This window comes from Ceratocystis lukuohia (assembly GCF_044167205.1).
Source record: "Ceratocystis lukuohia strain C4212 chromosome Unknown Supercontig4_pilon, whole genome shotgun sequence".
In the NCBI taxonomy this organism is placed as follows: Eukaryota; Fungi; Ascomycota; class Sordariomycetes; order Microascales; family Ceratocystidaceae; genus Ceratocystis; species Ceratocystis lukuohia.
Genome location: NW_027263523.1, coordinates 117406 through 133060, shown reverse-complemented (window position 1 = coordinate 133060; position 15655 = coordinate 117406). Strand labels below are relative to the sequence as shown.

Genomic DNA, 15655 nt, shown 5'->3' with positions numbered 1-15655 from the left:
CCCGATCCAGTTCGCCCAAACGTTAGGGCTAGTATCAGACATCAAGGGTCTTCTTCCAAGGCCCATGTGCCGGATCTAGAACATAGTAGTGATGGATATATAAACCGGCTGAGATCCGCTCCTCGGACTACACTTGGATAGATACAGAACAACTTCATAACCGCTTATTCCTTCTTCCTCTTCTTCACGGGACATTCAGTACGTCCTCCTAATATCTACTGTTATTATGGTCGCATTTAACGACTTGTACTATAAACAAGGGGCGGCTATAGAGAATAAAGAATGCGCATTAATAGAAGCACCAGCATCTCATCAATCAGCCACTTTCTACAGAAACATCAGTTCATGTGAATTAGCTCGTTTATTTGCATATATGGAGTCTATAAGATCTAGCGATATAAATAAGAAACAACAAAAGCACTCCTACCTCGCTCCCACCTCAATGCCTGCTTAGAGCTTGAGGTCAAATAGAGGGTTGGCCAGGATCGTGCCTCCTCGAACTTTGTTTGGGTTCTTCGTCAAGCCTTCATACAACCGCGCTTTAGAACTTAACTTCTCTAGAGTATTGGGCCCTTTGGGATACACATTGATTCCTCCAACAGAGCCGTACTTGTAGCATTGGTTGGCAGCACCGTTGTAAAACCAAATAGGGTCCTTGTTCTGGATAGGCATCGTGAAAACGTGCGGATCCTCCCCCTCGAACAGGCCTACTATAAAGGTGCCAGAAGAGAAGCCACCATCTATAGGCTCACAAGGGTTGCCGTAGGATGTTTGAACCACAGAGTTACGGCCTTCGTCAAAGTGGAACTCAATCAGGTCGCCGATGTTGGCCTCAATAGTATCGGGCGTGAAGTGGTCCGGCGAAACCTTGACCTGGATTGTCTTACTTTGGCTTCCTGGCTGGGAGACGGCCACGGCTGCTGAGGTAGCAGCGGCTGCAAGAGTGGCTAGAGTGAAGCGCATAGTGCTGGTTTGATAATCGGGGTGAGAGGGGGCGGGAGGGGAGGATGCTGACAGCAAGGGAAGATGACAGAAGAATGTTTCAATGAAGTAAGACACGAGAACTAGCGCAGTTATGACAAATGCGCAGATGGGAAGATGAGTTAGTGTCAGTAATCAGTTATTACGGGCCGGATAGAGAGTGGGGGGAGGGCATCTACATTAAATACCTTCTATATACGACCTCTACCCTCGCTACCCGCCATATATGTCCACTCTTAGTTGTTGCTTCAGATGGTGAAAGTGTAGACGACTTCATCGTGTGTGCATAGTTGTGTTAGTGCATATTCTCCTATCCACCTTGGCACCCAACACACGCGCACAAACACGCACACGCACAACCTGCATTTCACATGACAGCGCTCAGGTCAAGGCGGGGCACCAGTGGGTGGACTACGTGGGCTATGCACTGCATGCAGACGGCGAGAAAGGAGATAGGGGGAGGGAACGGCATTTTGGAAGCGAGTCCGCAAATAGAGAAGACCCGGGGATAAAGGGTGTCTTTTCTTGCGTTTATTCCAGAAGCTTAAAGGACAGGTGTGGAAGAATCCCGCCGACCCGGCGTTCGCGAGGACAGATAGACAAGCGAAGGCTTGGCAATGCTTCTATCCTCCTTCTCGCTCCTTTCGCCTGAAGCTTTCGCCCTTTTTCCGTAGTACCCCTGCACATAGTATGTCTCTTATACCGCCCTTCTCTCCCTGCTCCTCTGCACGTACAGGGTCACACATGCGGTAGACTTCCCTTTCTAGCCTGCCTGGCTCTGCTGCCCTGCCTGCCTCCAAAGCACAGGCCGGCCTTCTAGCCAGTTGTACGCCGAGTCTATAGGCCATTGCGCCTACAAGCGGAACAACTGTCAAGTGCTGCGAAGGGTACCTAGCCAAGCAAACATATCTATCTTCCCGCTTCTGCCTGGATTCTGATGCGGATAAACTGTTTCCCCGCTTGTTTGGCCGTGCCGGCCTATTCAAACCCCTAAACAGCCAGCAATAGGAACTTGACAGTGTGTCTGTTCTGTCTATACGTCAAGCATTACCAAATACTAACTACTCCGATGCCACTAAACGACCTTAACATCCACAGCACAATTGCTGAAAACAGAGAAAAAATGAAGAGTTGCCGAGTCTCCATTGACGATTGTCACCGTCCTCATTTTTGGTGGCATTTAGCGAGCCAGCACGATAACCACCAAATCAGCCTCTCACATTTAATTGCCAGTTAGTCCATGATATCCAGGGTACAGGCCGTTGGTTAGCCCCCCTCGATGGTTAAGCAGGGCGTAGTCTCACCTCTCTATCTATCCTATTTGGAGGCAGTAGAGCAATGCCTAATTACTCTTGGGCCACGAGTCTCTCCTCCAATTGTACACTTCCTTCACAGACCAACTTGCGTATTATCAAATTGCATGGTCAGGGCGTCCTTGTTATACTTTAGAGTATTTAACTTGAAATCTAGCATGATAGTTGCAAATTAATACGCTATTCTATATGTGGCTTCTAAAATATTAAACAACTCTGGTATACACATTAAGTCCGTATTCATAACCCAGACCTAGCCCACCAACACAACAACAGCTTTTAGTCTTTAGCGGGATTAGGAGCGGGAGCTTTAAGATCGCCGCCCCGAGTTATGGTTGGGTTTTCCACGGCTCCCTTAAATCCAAGGGCTTTAGACTTGAAATCTGACAACGATTGTTCGCCGTTGTTCATGCCGTTGATGACGCCGACATGACCGCCAACATTGCATCGGTCGGTGGCGCCGTTGTAGAAAGCAAGGGGCTTATTATTCGTGATGGGCACTACAAAAACCCGGCTAGTCTCGGCGCCATTAGTTTCGAACATGCCGGAGGAAAAGCCGGCATGCCGGAGCTGGCAGGGAACATCAAAAGCCGACTCCACCACAGACCCGGAGCCACCGCTGGTGCGGAACTCTACTGAGTCGCCAACTCGAGCGTCGAATTCATTCGGCTGGAAGCCGTTGTCACTCAGCGTTACTACAATAGTAGTAGGTGGTTTGTTCTTAGGTAGTGACAAAGCCATCGCAGATGTAGCAGCTCCCATGAGCATGAGAAAAGAGGCGAGCGAGAATTGCATTTCAGGCGAATAGAGAAGGAAACGTATATAAAATTTGAAAGGCAATTTGATCGGATTTCTGGGGGAGAGGTCGAAGCCGGGTGTAAGATGAGTAGTCTGAACAGATGGTGTAGTCTAAGCTGCGATAACGTTGTCATGTGGAGGCTGTCCGCATATAAATACTAAAACCATACCCATCAGCGTCACAGCTTGTCTCCCACTCAAGTCTAAGCCTTGGGGCACCCGTAGCTAATTCGAAAGGAGATCCTGTGCGCCAGTGCGACAGCGACCTTGAGAGAACCTGGCTGCATCTGCTGCAAACCCGTAGGCTTGGAGGCACAGCTGCGCGCATTTTATTTCTGTCTGACTATTTGGGCTTTTGTGTACTGCCAAGTGGCCAAGCAGCAAGCCCAGCCATATTTAGGCCTATTCCTTTTCTTTTTTGTTAGTCGTTTTCCTTGTTTAGGTACCAAAAGCAAGAGCCCCTGGCAGAAAGGGGATTAAGTACCAAGCCTCCCAGATAAAAGAGCTGGCCAAGGCAGGGCAGAAGACGTGAAACAAGGGGAAAAAAACGTAAATATAGAGCAGCAACAGGCGCTGGATCAATCACAGCCATGCCTATGTCGCATTTTTACCCTTGTGCCGCCTGACATGGGCTAAAGATAGCGTCAGAACTTGCTGCTTATGTATACATGTAGCTCCTGCTAAAGAAACAGAGACACACAGGGACACCGCCTACGCTATAACAGCAAGTAATTCACATGTCAAAACATCACATGTCCCGTCACCATCTGCTATGTCTGCTTGGAAATGCTCAGTCATTAAGTCTCTATCATGATATAACCCTATCCCACTAACATGAATATAACCCTTATTCGAACTCATCGTACTTAGGGTTAGCCTCAATGATACCTCCGTGAACCAAATTAGGGTTCTCACTGATCCCGAAAGATTCAAAGGCTTTGGCCTTCAGCTTGTCGTGCGTCTGCTCGGTGTCTTTTTGGCCGTTTATGACGCCAACAATACCATAGCCGTAGCATTGGTTCTTGATGCCGTTGTAAAAGGCGATGGGGTCGGTGCTAGTGACAGGCACTACAAAAACATGCGGATCCTCGTTTTCATGAGTCTTGGTAGTCTCCACGTTGAAGGTTCCGGAAGAAAAGCCGTTTTTCAAAGCCTTGCAGGGGGTTTCAAAGTCCGACTGCACAACAGAGCTGGTTCCCTCGCCGAAGTGGAACTCGATCAAGTCGCCCACTTTGGCCTCAATGTTCGGTGGCTGGAAGCCGTACGCACCCAACTTAACCACAATCTTAGCAGGTTCTTGGATTTCAGTGGAAGGAGCAGCTAGCACAGAAGTGGTGGCTACTGCGAGCATGAGAGAAGAGGCAAGCTTGAACTGCATCGTGAGTTGTGGGCAGAAGAAGTGGGCGGATAGAGAAGTGTTGGGGGGGTATGGTGTGTAGAAGGGAAGCTGAGCAGAGACCTGGCAGAGATTTGAAGGCAGGTTATCTGTGTTTATCTATTAGGATAGACGATGTGAACAGTGACTCTTATGTACACTCTTTCCATAGCCTAAACGTACACTTCTATCCATTCCATTAGCCTCAGCGCATGTACACAGCCCGGCATGTGCATCTCGCGTCTACTTCATGCAGAAGGCCAATCCTCTAGTCGTTTAAAAACAGCTGTATGGGCACTTAGACCACGGGGCAACAGCAAGCACGATTCTATCTACGAGGGGGTCTAGTTCTGCCGTATGGCCATAGGCACAATTCTTTTCCTCTTGGTTCTGCTGCTTGGATGCCCCCAACTGCCTACTTTGCTTTTGCTGTTCGAATCCTACCTGCCTGCCGACTGATTGGCTGTGCCTATGCTTGCTAAGTGGCATCATAGCAATCCTGACGCACGGGGCTCGCCCATGGTCTTCCATTAAACGCACGTACCAAGGCTTTTCCAGTCTTTGCTTTGTTGTTGGTTCACAGCTCCTCGGGTCTTCTTTTACCGCTCTAAAAGCTTCCGTTTCTCCGGCTGTCCGTTCTCCCAGTTCTCCGTAGTATTGAGTGGCGCGGGATGTCTTCATGTGATGCATTGAAAGGATAAGAATATTAATTTAGCTTTGCAGGGCAAGCCTCGGCGAAAATCTGGAGTAAAACCTAAAAGAAACAACACAACAGGCCAAAGTGTGCAAGGTAGGCAATTTTCATGCCATGAACCAAGGCATGTTATGTCTATTTAGCAACTTAACCATAATACCTACCGCAGGCTTGTCATCGCCATGGCCGGCTTGCCAGACACGCAGGCGTTATGCATGGGCGAAACAAGATCCTGGAATATACAGAATACATGTGGGCGCACGCGTATCTGCACACATCCATAATCAGCCAGAAACTCACACGCGCATACTGTAAGATAGGCGGGTAGATGTAGCTTCATTTCATAGTCATGCTCTGCCATCCAGACAATGTCCGCCCTGCCGCGCATCACATACACACCCCTGTTTGCAACGCAAGATCAATACAGTATTCCATAGTCTATCAACTACTTGGAAGCAGCCCGCTCAGCTCCTTTCTGTCTGCCCGCCGCTCTCACTCCTCGTCCTCCCACATATCGTCGTCCCCGCTTTCCCCCTCGTCCTCGCCGTTGCCCTTGAACTGCTCGTACTCGTCCAAGTCCATGTCCGAGTAGTTGATCTCATCGTCATCGTCGCTGTCCTCATCCACGCCCTCATCGCCATCCTTAGCCTGGCTCTTCTTGCCCTTCTTCTTTTCCAGGTTGGCTCGCTGGGCCTTTTTGCGCTCCTCCTTGGCCACCCGCTTCTTCTCCCACTTTTCCTCAAGTGCATCAACCTCCTCCTTGCTCTTCTCAATGTACTCGTGCCACAGCACGCGCCCACTGCACACACCCTCCTCCACCTTGGTCAGCCTCAGTCGCAGTCGCGGGCCCAGCTCCACCAGCTTTACTGCCCGCTTCTCGACCTGCCCAGCCTCCTCATCGGCTGCATCGTCGTCATCGCCGTCGCCACCGCGAGCAGCAGCCCCGGAAGCAGCACGGCGAGCACGTAGTGAGACCTTGCGTGGCGCATTGTCAAGGATCTCCACCTCGGCATCCGTCTCGACCTCACTTCCAGATGTGTAATCAGACACGTATCCCTCGCCGTTCTCGCCGCCAATCATAAAGTCGGCAATGTCATTCAGCTTGCCGAGGTTTGGCAGGCCACCCTTGCGACTCTTAGACGAGAGCAGCTTTTCTGCACGTCGCAGTCGCCGCAGTGGCCTCGATAGGCCGGCTGTTTTGGTAACAATTGCGTAGTGGCGGAAGTTAAGAGTAAAGGCATCGTCATCCTCGGATGCCTCTCGGTTCAGCAGCAGCACGCGACGAATGGTCTTGAGGGGGGTTGTTTGCGGGTTGATGGGTGGGAAGAGCGACTGGAAGACGGTGGTAGTTAAGGACTCGAGGTGTTTGGGGATTTTCTGCTCGTGGTCTTTGGCGGTTGAGAAGTTGTTCATTACCAGCTGCGACGCAATGAACAAGTTAGCCGACACAAAACATCAAAAAAGAAAATAAAGAGCTGCGCAGAGGGCCGTCTGCTTCCTATCCTGCTACTTACCAGAGGGGGCGCTGCATACTCGCTGCCACCGCCTAGCGGGTGTCTTTGAGACTTCTGAACATCCTTTACCAGTGAATATCTCTCAACCCGGAAGTTCAGTGTCGGGCCGCGCGGCGTCACACACACGCGCATGTTAGTATTGCCGGCATCGCTGCGCGAAAACGTCATCAAGTGCGTGACACCCAACGGACCGCACATGGTCAAGTAGTCACGCAGCCGGTTGGCACGTCGTTCCTTGAGCCGAGTCGCCGTGTTAGGCTCCATTACCCGACGCACGTCCGTTACGAGCTGGCTAATGCTGGAGCCCACCTCACTAGCACCAATACGAATGACCATGTTCTTGGGAGCCTTGATTGTCGCGCCATTGCTAGGCTTATTGTCCTTTGAAAAAGCCAGCTCCGGCTTGTTGTGGGTTCTTTTCTTGGATCTGCGACGGGCCATTGTGAAGGAGAGGATGGAGGGGGGGTGGACGAGAGGGGAGAGGAGGGGACAAAGATATTAGACGAAAAAAAAGTAGGTAGTAGAAGCTTCCAATAGCGAAACACGTCAGCCAGCAATTGTAATTATCGTTCTAAATAGTGACCAATTTGTTACAGATCGTTCGATGTAGCTTTCATGGTTTTCCTATGCTACGCTTCATTTGGGGTCTCGAATTTTTTTGGCGGGGCCCATGATAAGATAAGATAAGATGCTATATCTCGCTTACTAATCAGATGCTGCAGCGTGGCGCCGCCTACATGCGCGCCCCCAATTCTTTTATGCGCCCCCTCCCTTGTTGTTTTTTGCTTACCTAAGCAATTTTTTGGCTTACCTAAGTATGATTTTGCTATGACCAGCAAGCAGACTACAGATACAGCAGATGGAGGCAAACAATACAGTGAAATTTATTGATTCAATAGATCTGAATATCTAAGCGGGCATGTCCTCGAAGCCATTGTATGGCCAACCTGATAACACTTGCTACATTTAGGGGCTTTCCTTGTCCTAGGCTCAACATTCTCAAATCCAGACGGCTCACGCCTCGTACTTGAGGCTGGCTGAGTGGGTGTTCTGAAAGTCGGACACCTCCATGGCTCTAAAATAGGCTGCTGATAAAGTTGATTTCGGTTTAGATGCCAATGAGGATGAAAATATTTAAGGGAAAGATTCCGGTTTGTCTCCTGAAGTAGCTGAAGAGTGTGGACACAGGGTAGACCAAGAGAAGATGTGAATGATTGGGTACAAGCTTTCAGAGGCTTTCCAAGAAGTTGCCGCTGCTCTTGGACTTTGCGTAAAGCCTGATGCGAGACCCAGCCACGGACAGATTCAAATGGTGCCACAGGGATATCTAGAGGCACACGTAATTTCTGGGAGGTTTGCATTTTGTGAAGCTCTCTCATCTGACCCAAGATTGCGTTTTTAATGGCTTGCCAAGCATCGAAAAGATCAAATCTTGAAGTTCCCAAGTGTGATTTGATCAGCCAGTGAATTCCTTCAACCCTTGAGGTAGCGGTATTACCAAAATGGAAATACTTGTCCACCCATGCTTTTACAAGTCGTTCCTTGTGTGGGTTGAGCCAGTATGTCAAGACATACCCAACTTCTTGAAGGTGTTGTGAGGTGTACTGACGCCGAAAGTCTTCAACACGGGTCTTGTACGTCTCTTCGTCTGGCGATGCGATTATGGAGTGCCACCATCCATAAAACTCCTCCCATGCCTTGGTCTCCGGACTGTCGGGTGACTCATTGCGCTTAAGGCCAAAAGCTGGTTGGCAGTGTTGGAGAACTGCCTTATTGGCATGCCAAAGGCAAAGCAAGGCAGCAGCAGAAGGGAAATGAATTGGAACAGCATTCATAACTGCTTGACATCGATCTGTGAGAACAACAGAAGGAAGTTCTTGTTGGTATAGAGACTTCAGGTGTTGTAATGCCCATAGATAGTCATCCTCCGTCTCTCCTGAAAGGAATGCGAAGGCGATGCAAAACGATTTCTGGAAGGAATCGACTCCGATCATATCCAGGAGCGGCATAGAATACCGATTTGTCTTATATGTACAATCAAGTAACAAGACATCTGGGTTCTCTAGTAGATATGCTATAGAGCTAGGATGCGCAAAGAAAAGAGCTGTTAAATGGTTTTCCGAGTCAACCCGAACTTCGCACCTAAAGCCTTCTATCTTGAGCTGGTCGATGAGGGCTTGTACGCTGCTCTGCCCTTGGCGTAATTCTCGTCTCGCAGCTGCAATTTGATTGCCAATGTCTTTTGCAGTTGCAAGAGTATCTGAGGTATTATATAGATACGTCCTGATGCTTCGAGGGGCAACTCCAGCCGTTACTAGGCCCGAAACTGTAGATATGTCCTCTGTTTTGAGAGTGCGATGTATGGGATGTGCAGATGGGTCGTCGCTTGGCGGATGATTATGCTGGGCAAATTCGCTGCCTGGCCGGTAAGTTAGAGTCCAGCCACCGTCATCTGGAGATTCTTTGGCTAATACTGAAAACTTGCAGCTAGTTACTCGACTTGAAGTTCGGCGTTTTCGTATGGCTAAAGGGTTTGGCGGCTTTCTAGATCGATCGCAAGCAACAACAACTTTTGTCCGGCCATTTTTAGTCTTTTTAGACTTTCCAGTTGTGAATGCATAGCCTCGAGGTTTCGCCCAGGCATTCGCAGCAGCAAAGAGAGCTTCGCGAGACTCGTAAATCCCTTCAGGGGGAAGGATATCGTCTGGAAATTGACTGACTTGTAGTGCCTCTGCATTGTCTGCTACTTCATCTGCTGTGTTGTTTGCATTTACAGCATTTAAAGCGTGTGATAAAGCGTCTGTCTCCATCTCTATCTGGTTTATCTGGTGTATTTGATGTGGTGTATGTGGTGTATTTGGTTTCATGTATCTTCTGAATTTGCATCGCTGTTGAGGGGTCAAAATCATACTTAGGTAAGCCAAAAAATTGCTTAGGTAAGCAAAAAACAACAAGGGAGGGGGCGCATAAAAGAATTGGGGGCGCGCATGTAGGCGGCGCCCTGCAGCGTCGCAGTAGCATGCGAAGACTTTATAAGAGAGGTATGAATCCAACACTGATATAGGTTGACCGAGTGCAGTAAAACTTTTATTTTGTGTCCAGCCGGCGAGCGACACCCTCAGTAGACGAAGAGAACTAAATGAGAATATAAAAAATCAAGGGAGAAAGGATAAAACATAGATTGACCAGAGTACGGACCACTTCATGGCACATATGAACTTGCCCCATACATACACATACAAACACACACACACACAACGCCATGCAGAGAGGATAGTGAAATCAGCGAAGCGGCAATAGAAACAGAGTCAGAGGGCTTTTTAAAAAAATAGGAAAGAAAAGTGCGACAGGTGCGAGGTAAGAGGCCAATTTCTTGTGAACCCCATGCATAAGTCTCCTGCACTGAAAAGTGAGCGAGCCTGTAAACGCAACATACCCTCCGCTCGGTACATCCATCGCCCGATGCATTTCAAGGCCAGGGGTGCGCTCTGATAAGAGAGCATGCCGTCCTTTGCGTCATAGAAAGGGAATGATAGAAAAAGACAAGGACGGAATAAAAAAAGCCAGCTATGACTGGCATGAGATTGTAGACAAAGATATACAAGACCAAGGAATGGGCTTCGATGCAGCACTATACCGGGACGCTATAGCAGCTGTCAAGCAGTGCAGCCTCAAAAGCTGATTCTGGCTCAAACTCAAGCTCGTCTAAAAGTCCAAGAGTCAGCTCCACGTCAACATGAGCATTATCACCAATAGCATTTGTTGAGGCTACTGCCGCATCCACGTCCAGGTCAGCGTCTTGTTTCGATGCCAGAGATGCAAACACACTAGGCGGAAGTTCCTAAACATTGATGCCAGTGGGCGTAACATCCGAGATGCTGCGTTGTCTCTTATGACCAAGAGACGCAATTTCGCTGGTTGCCTTGCGCTTTGTCGACACGGTATCAAGCGGGCTGGTAGTAAAGTCCTGTGATGGTTTGCGCCGCCTAATCGGCGTCAGAGGTACGCCGCCCGCCGCTTCAAAGCGACCAGATTTGATTCCCTTAAGAGCCATACTATGGTAAGGGCCGCTGAAGGATAGCGAGTCTTGGGAAGCCTGTGAGCTAAATAGCAGTTGCTTGTCTATTTGATTACGCCGAAATGACCCGACAGTCAAGGGTGTGAGATGATGCAAAACGCTGTTATCTGTTTGTTGGTTGCTTGGATTGCTCGGTCTAGAAGGACTCATTTCTCCACTAAAAGCATCAAGGTCTTGGAGATCACCATCTTCACCCTCGGAGTCGTCCTCAAAGGCCAAAAAGTCTTCGAGATTCAAAGACTTCTCGCCTTCTTCCTCATCGCCTGCAACGTCCGAGTCGAACTCTTCTTCTTGCGTCTCAAAAAGCGGATCTAGAAAGGGCTCATAACGCATGTTGCCTTGCAAGGGAGGAAAAACCCCAGGAGAGGAAAAGAATGCATTGTTCAATAGGTCGCCATGCATGGTGCCAGCAGGTGAGGCGTCGCTGACAGAGGTGAAAAAGTCAAAATCACACATATCACCCACGTCAAACTGCTCTGGAGATATCTCCATTCTGCGTCTACGATTGTCTGGAGTAAAGATCATCATCTTGCGCGAATGCGGGTTTGCCACGACAATGGGCTTTTCATCCGACTTGTCCAAGTCAAACGAGGCAGCACGTGGATGGCCTCTACGTGCCTTGGCTGGCCGGTCTGTTTCGGAGTCGGTTCGAGGAGCTTCGGGAGTTCCGTGGCGGACCCTGCGGCGTACAATAGGCTCGGGTTCATCTTCTTCGGTAGTGTCTCCATCAGTCTCGTATCCGTCCATCTCATTCTCAGTAATATCAAAGTTCATTGTGGTGGCAGCGGCAACAGCAACTGAGGCATCCTCCACTTGCTGGCGGGTAGATTGCATGGAAAGAGGCGCATTTATAGAGGCAGGCTGGTCGGTGGGATTTAGGGAGTCTATCATGGCTCCAGGAATGTTGATGGGCATTTCGAATACAAAGGCAGATTCCTGCGAGTTGGCGCCGTTGGGTGTATTTTGCTGCACATTGCTTGTTTCATATGGAGCGTTGAAGTCCCAAAATGAGCCGGAGGAACATGAGCCATCGCTATCGTTCTCAATCTCGCGTCTAAAGTTGGGATCAAGATTGCGCTGCGGGATGAAAAGATCGGGGAAGAAGTTGCCGTGGTCTTCTTCCTCGTCAGTGTCTGTAGAGTCTGAATCACTAGAGGGTACGTCAAAACGCACTTTTCGGACATGAGAGGAGTCTTGAGTCGAGTCCGCAACGGCAGCAAGAATCTCATCTTCGGATACACCGGCCCAGCTGCTGGTTTCGTCAATGTCGCCATCAATAGATTCATTGTCCCCGTCAATGTCGAGTTCGATCCCAAGGTTGTGGTCCTCGTCATCTTCCATCTCAACTTGACCATCTTCGTCTTCGTCGTCTTCTTCGCCGGCTTCATCGTCTGTAGAATCAGCAATTGCAATATCGTCTTCGTCATCATGATCGCCATTGCCGTCCAGATCATTTACATCTAGTTCGTCGTTGTCATTGTCATCTTCGGTAGAGAGGTATGGGCCTGAATTGCCGTCCAAGCCAGTCAGATGCTCTTCCTCGGCCATTTCGACCTCCTCGTCGTCGTCATCTGAAGTGTCAGTGACATCCTCAAGTGCTGAGTAGCCAGAGGTATCACTGAGATCTGAATCATCGGGAGTAACTTCTCGTCTACGCTTTTTCCCCTTTCCGGGCCGTTTTGAAGTTTTACCTGACATGGCAGAAGATTTGGAGGCCAAGTTTTTGGAAGCCAGATTTTTAGAGGCGGTAGACTTTGAGCAAGATGGGTTCTTGAGGGCCAGGTTTTTTCTGGCGGGGTTTTTACTTGGCATGTGTTTCCTAGCAGCTGAGCTGATATTTTGCTTGCGAGCTGTGTTTTTGCTTGCGACATGTTTGCGAGCTGTCTGGGGAAGCACAACGGGCGCCTTTCTAGGACCGGTGGTCTTTCTAGGACCGACCACGGTCTTTCTGGGAGGAGCCAGAGTCTTTTTTGGCGTTATTGTCTTCATGGTTGTGTGAAGGCAAGGTGTGAGAGTAGGGGGAGTGAAGCAATAGATAGTGGTACGTTTTGTGAGAGAAAGAAACTTCGGGTTCTAGTTTGTTTATTCCGCTGAATGTTCTTGAGTAGTAAACTCTGGCGGTTATCTGTTGAGGGTGTTGGGTACTATGGTGAATGTATGGTCCGGTTCGTTTGTTTGCAGCACGAGGACGAGCTTCGGGAGGTTGTTTGCACTAAAGTGGCAGAAAAGAGATTTATGGTGGAAGAAGGGGGGGAGGGGGTCGTGCTATCGCAACAGATTTTTGATGTGAAGCTTTTTGTTTCTCTCCTATTTGACGAAGAGGTAGGGAGAGGTGAGAAAAGAATGCCCAAAGAAAACGCAATTGCTGGGCGAAAGATTTTGAAGGAAGGGGAGGATGGAGAGAGAAAAAAAAAAGAATTCAAGCTAAACAAGCGAGAGGAAACGGAGAAAATAGAGCAATAAATTTGGGTTGACGGGTCCGTCTTGGATGGTCTTGAATATTCTTGGTTTGTATGGGGCGATCAAGGTTGTCTGTCGTTAGGTCGGTGGACTACGGGACATACCAAGGCAAGGAAGGCTTTGGTTAAGGCATGTCCCGTAGTGGCAATTTACAGCGCAGCAGCAGTTAACATTGGGATATAAAAAAGCGAGTATTATAGGCGTGAAAGTGGGTTTCAAAGGAAGCTGCGAGATTGGCGGCGGCCGGTCGGTGGGGGTTGCTGGTGGTGATAAAACCTAGCGACAGATGCTTTGTCTGGGGAGGGAAGACAAAAAGAAAGGAAGAGAAAAAAGAAAAAAGGAAAAAAAAAGAGGAACGGGACGGAGACCGTGACGTGAGAAAAGAAAAAAAGGGAGGGATATGAGTGAGGGGTGTCAGCAAAAAGAGAAGGTACGAAAAAAGGTAAAAAAAAGAAGCGGAGCAGATAATACCAGGAGGCAACTACAACAAACGGACTGAACAACAAGAAGCAGTTGCAGTCGCTTTATTCACGTGCTTTCAGATGATAACTAGCCAATTACAGCATTATACTCATATCGCTTTACCACTACCAAACTCCAGCAATAAGCAGTTGCAAAGGCCACGAGCTGCAGTAGCATGGCGTGACTGCCGCTTGCGGTTGATTGCAATTGCTTGTAATTGCCTATTCCCATCACGTTCTATCTAGTTTTATCATGCACTCTGCTCCTGATCTAAGCCGCGAAAAAATTTCGTCCTGTTTCCATGCTAAAATTTTTTTCTTTCCCCCTCGCCTTGAAGTAGGTAGTTGCGGCGGTTTTGAGATGTTAATAACGTGCCGCCACCAGTTGTAGTAAAACCTGCAAGGTTTAAAAACTTTTTTGTGGGGAATCATCTCGTGGCTCAAGTGCCTGCCTTGTCGACCTTGATTCCTTGTTCTGAAAACCACCAATCACAGCGTCTGGCTGTGTACCTTGGATCACTTTAGATCATCTTAGGCCACCAACTAAGGGGCTGCAGCCAACCAATGATGGCCTGGATTTGGCTTGCTAGTAAACTGGCTTCACAACACCAGTGCAGCGGAACGGTGAGCCATAATGTATCGGATGTGAGAGATAGACTCCCTGTACGCCGGCGCCCGTATGACACGCGCTATGCTGACTGACTATGATTTGTACTAGTACTAGGTGCAGGCTCTTTGTAGTGCCGTATGCATCTGTCTCCCTGTACCTGTACCCGTACTTGTGATCTCCCCATGTGTTATTATTTATGTACTCTGTACGTACTCTATGCACTCCTTTCATTCTTGCTTTGTTCCTCTTCCTAGCCATTTTTTGTTTCATTAGATTATTTCAGCCCCCTTGCTTGTTCCTTTTGATTAATTCTTTTCCTCGCATATTTTTCCATTTCACTGCTGTTTCTTACTTTTGTCTCTGCCCTCTTCTTCTCTCTATCCCCCGCGCCTGTTGTTCATTCTCCGCACTCGTGCTTCTCGCTTAGTAGAAAGGCTCAAATTATGATTCAAATGTTTCCGACCTAACAGTCCCAATTATAGCGTTCAACCTTGAGCTATGTGACGACATTACTGCAGTTAGCCCTGGCCCACGATCCTAAGGCCATAGCCACAGCCGAACGCTCGACTTAGTCCCTCGCCCCCTGCCATACTTCCATTTCTTTGTTTTCTTCCATCTACAATGCGTCGTTTTGTTTTGCAAGGCGCCTTTGATACACGCTCCAGGCTCTAGACCATGCAATAGCTTTTGAACGCTCCTCTGCGACTCTACAAGTCTACAAGTCCTGGCCGGCTAGGGCTTCTTTTGTGACTTTGGCCTACTTTCTGCCCACCCTAAATTAACGCCATACTAACCTGACACATGAAATCACTTCGCTGCAGGCCCATCTGTTGGTCGCTTCGATAGTTGGCGAAAAGCCTTGACCGCTACTTTTAGCCCCTACTTTAGTGCCCAGGGAATGTCTAGACTCAAACAACTCATGGGTGACAAGCCGAGCAAATATGATCAAAGTTGATGCAAGCCACAAAGGGTATTGGTTCGTGCATTTGCGTGTATGTGTATCCGTGTCTTGTCGACCTGTATAGTATTTTCAAGTTTTCTTACCCTGCATGCATGTCTCGTTTTTCGCCTCTTCTCCCCTCCTGTTATCCGCTTTCTCGTCAGAACCTACAACATGCAAGCCTTCCAAAATGCCCAAGTCAGTGCATTTAACCACAGCGCGAAATCTTAAGCACGACGACGTGGTTAGTGGATTAGCCAACCGTCAACATTGTTGCACTGGCCGGCTAGTAGACACTGCAACGTCGACATGCAAGAGGCACGGCCAAAATCAGGAAGCGACCAGACTGTCTTTTCGTGTGCTGGACGTAAATCTCCATCTTTGTCTTCTTCATTGAGCACTCGAAAATGAGACCCTAAAAGTTAGCAGCA

At 48.7% G+C, this 15655-nt stretch overlaps 6 protein-coding genes across 6 annotated transcripts; all 6 read right to left on the bottom strand.

Moving 5' to 3' along the window:
• Positions 1–450: 450 nt before the first annotated feature.
• On the bottom strand, positions 451–963 carry HOO65_040036 (putative GPI-anchored cupredoxin; the record flags this gene model as incomplete). The annotated part of the gene is made up of 1 exon (XM_071000551.1): positions 451–963. One exon carries the CDS (start codon positions 961–963, stop codon positions 451–453), a length of 513 nt encoding a protein of 170 aa, XP_070858879.1.
• Positions 964–2573: 1610 nt separating this feature from the next.
• HOO65_040035 (uncharacterized protein) lies at positions 2574–3089 on the bottom strand (the record flags this gene model as incomplete). Its single annotated transcript, XM_071000550.1, has 1 exon — positions 2574–3089. The coding sequence occupies one exon, from the start codon at positions 3087–3089 to the stop codon at positions 2574–2576; it is 516 nt and encodes a 171-aa protein (XP_070858878.1).
• An 850-nt stretch (positions 3090–3939) lies between these two features.
• Positions 3940–4470, bottom strand: HOO65_040034 (uncharacterized protein; the record flags this gene model as incomplete). Its single annotated transcript, XM_071000549.1, has 1 exon — positions 3940–4470. The coding sequence occupies one exon, from the start codon at positions 4468–4470 to the stop codon at positions 3940–3942; it is 531 nt and encodes a 176-aa protein (XP_070858877.1).
• A 1183-nt stretch (positions 4471–5653) lies between these two features.
• HOO65_040033 (Ribosome biogenesis protein SSF1) lies at positions 5654–7116 on the bottom strand (the record flags this gene model as incomplete). Its single annotated transcript, XM_071002804.1, has 2 exons — positions 5654–6580; positions 6676–7116. 2 exons carry the CDS (start codon positions 7114–7116, stop codon positions 5654–5656), a joined length of 1368 nt encoding a protein of 455 aa, XP_070858876.1.
• Positions 7117–8169: 1053 nt separating this feature from the next.
• HOO65_040032 (mutator-like element transposase) lies at positions 8170–9485 on the bottom strand (the record flags this gene model as incomplete). Its single annotated transcript, XM_071002846.1, has 2 exons — positions 8170–8200; positions 8251–9485. The coding sequence occupies 2 exons, from the start codon at positions 9483–9485 to the stop codon at positions 8170–8172; spliced, it is 1266 nt and encodes a 421-aa protein (XP_070858875.1).
• A 1031-nt stretch (positions 9486–10516) lies between these two features.
• On the bottom strand, positions 10517–12742 carry HOO65_040031 (uncharacterized protein; the record flags this gene model as incomplete). Its single annotated transcript, XM_071000548.1, has 1 exon — positions 10517–12742. One exon carries the CDS (start codon positions 12740–12742, stop codon positions 10517–10519), a length of 2226 nt encoding a protein of 741 aa, XP_070858874.1.
• Between the last annotated feature and the right edge of the window lie 2913 nt (positions 12743–15655).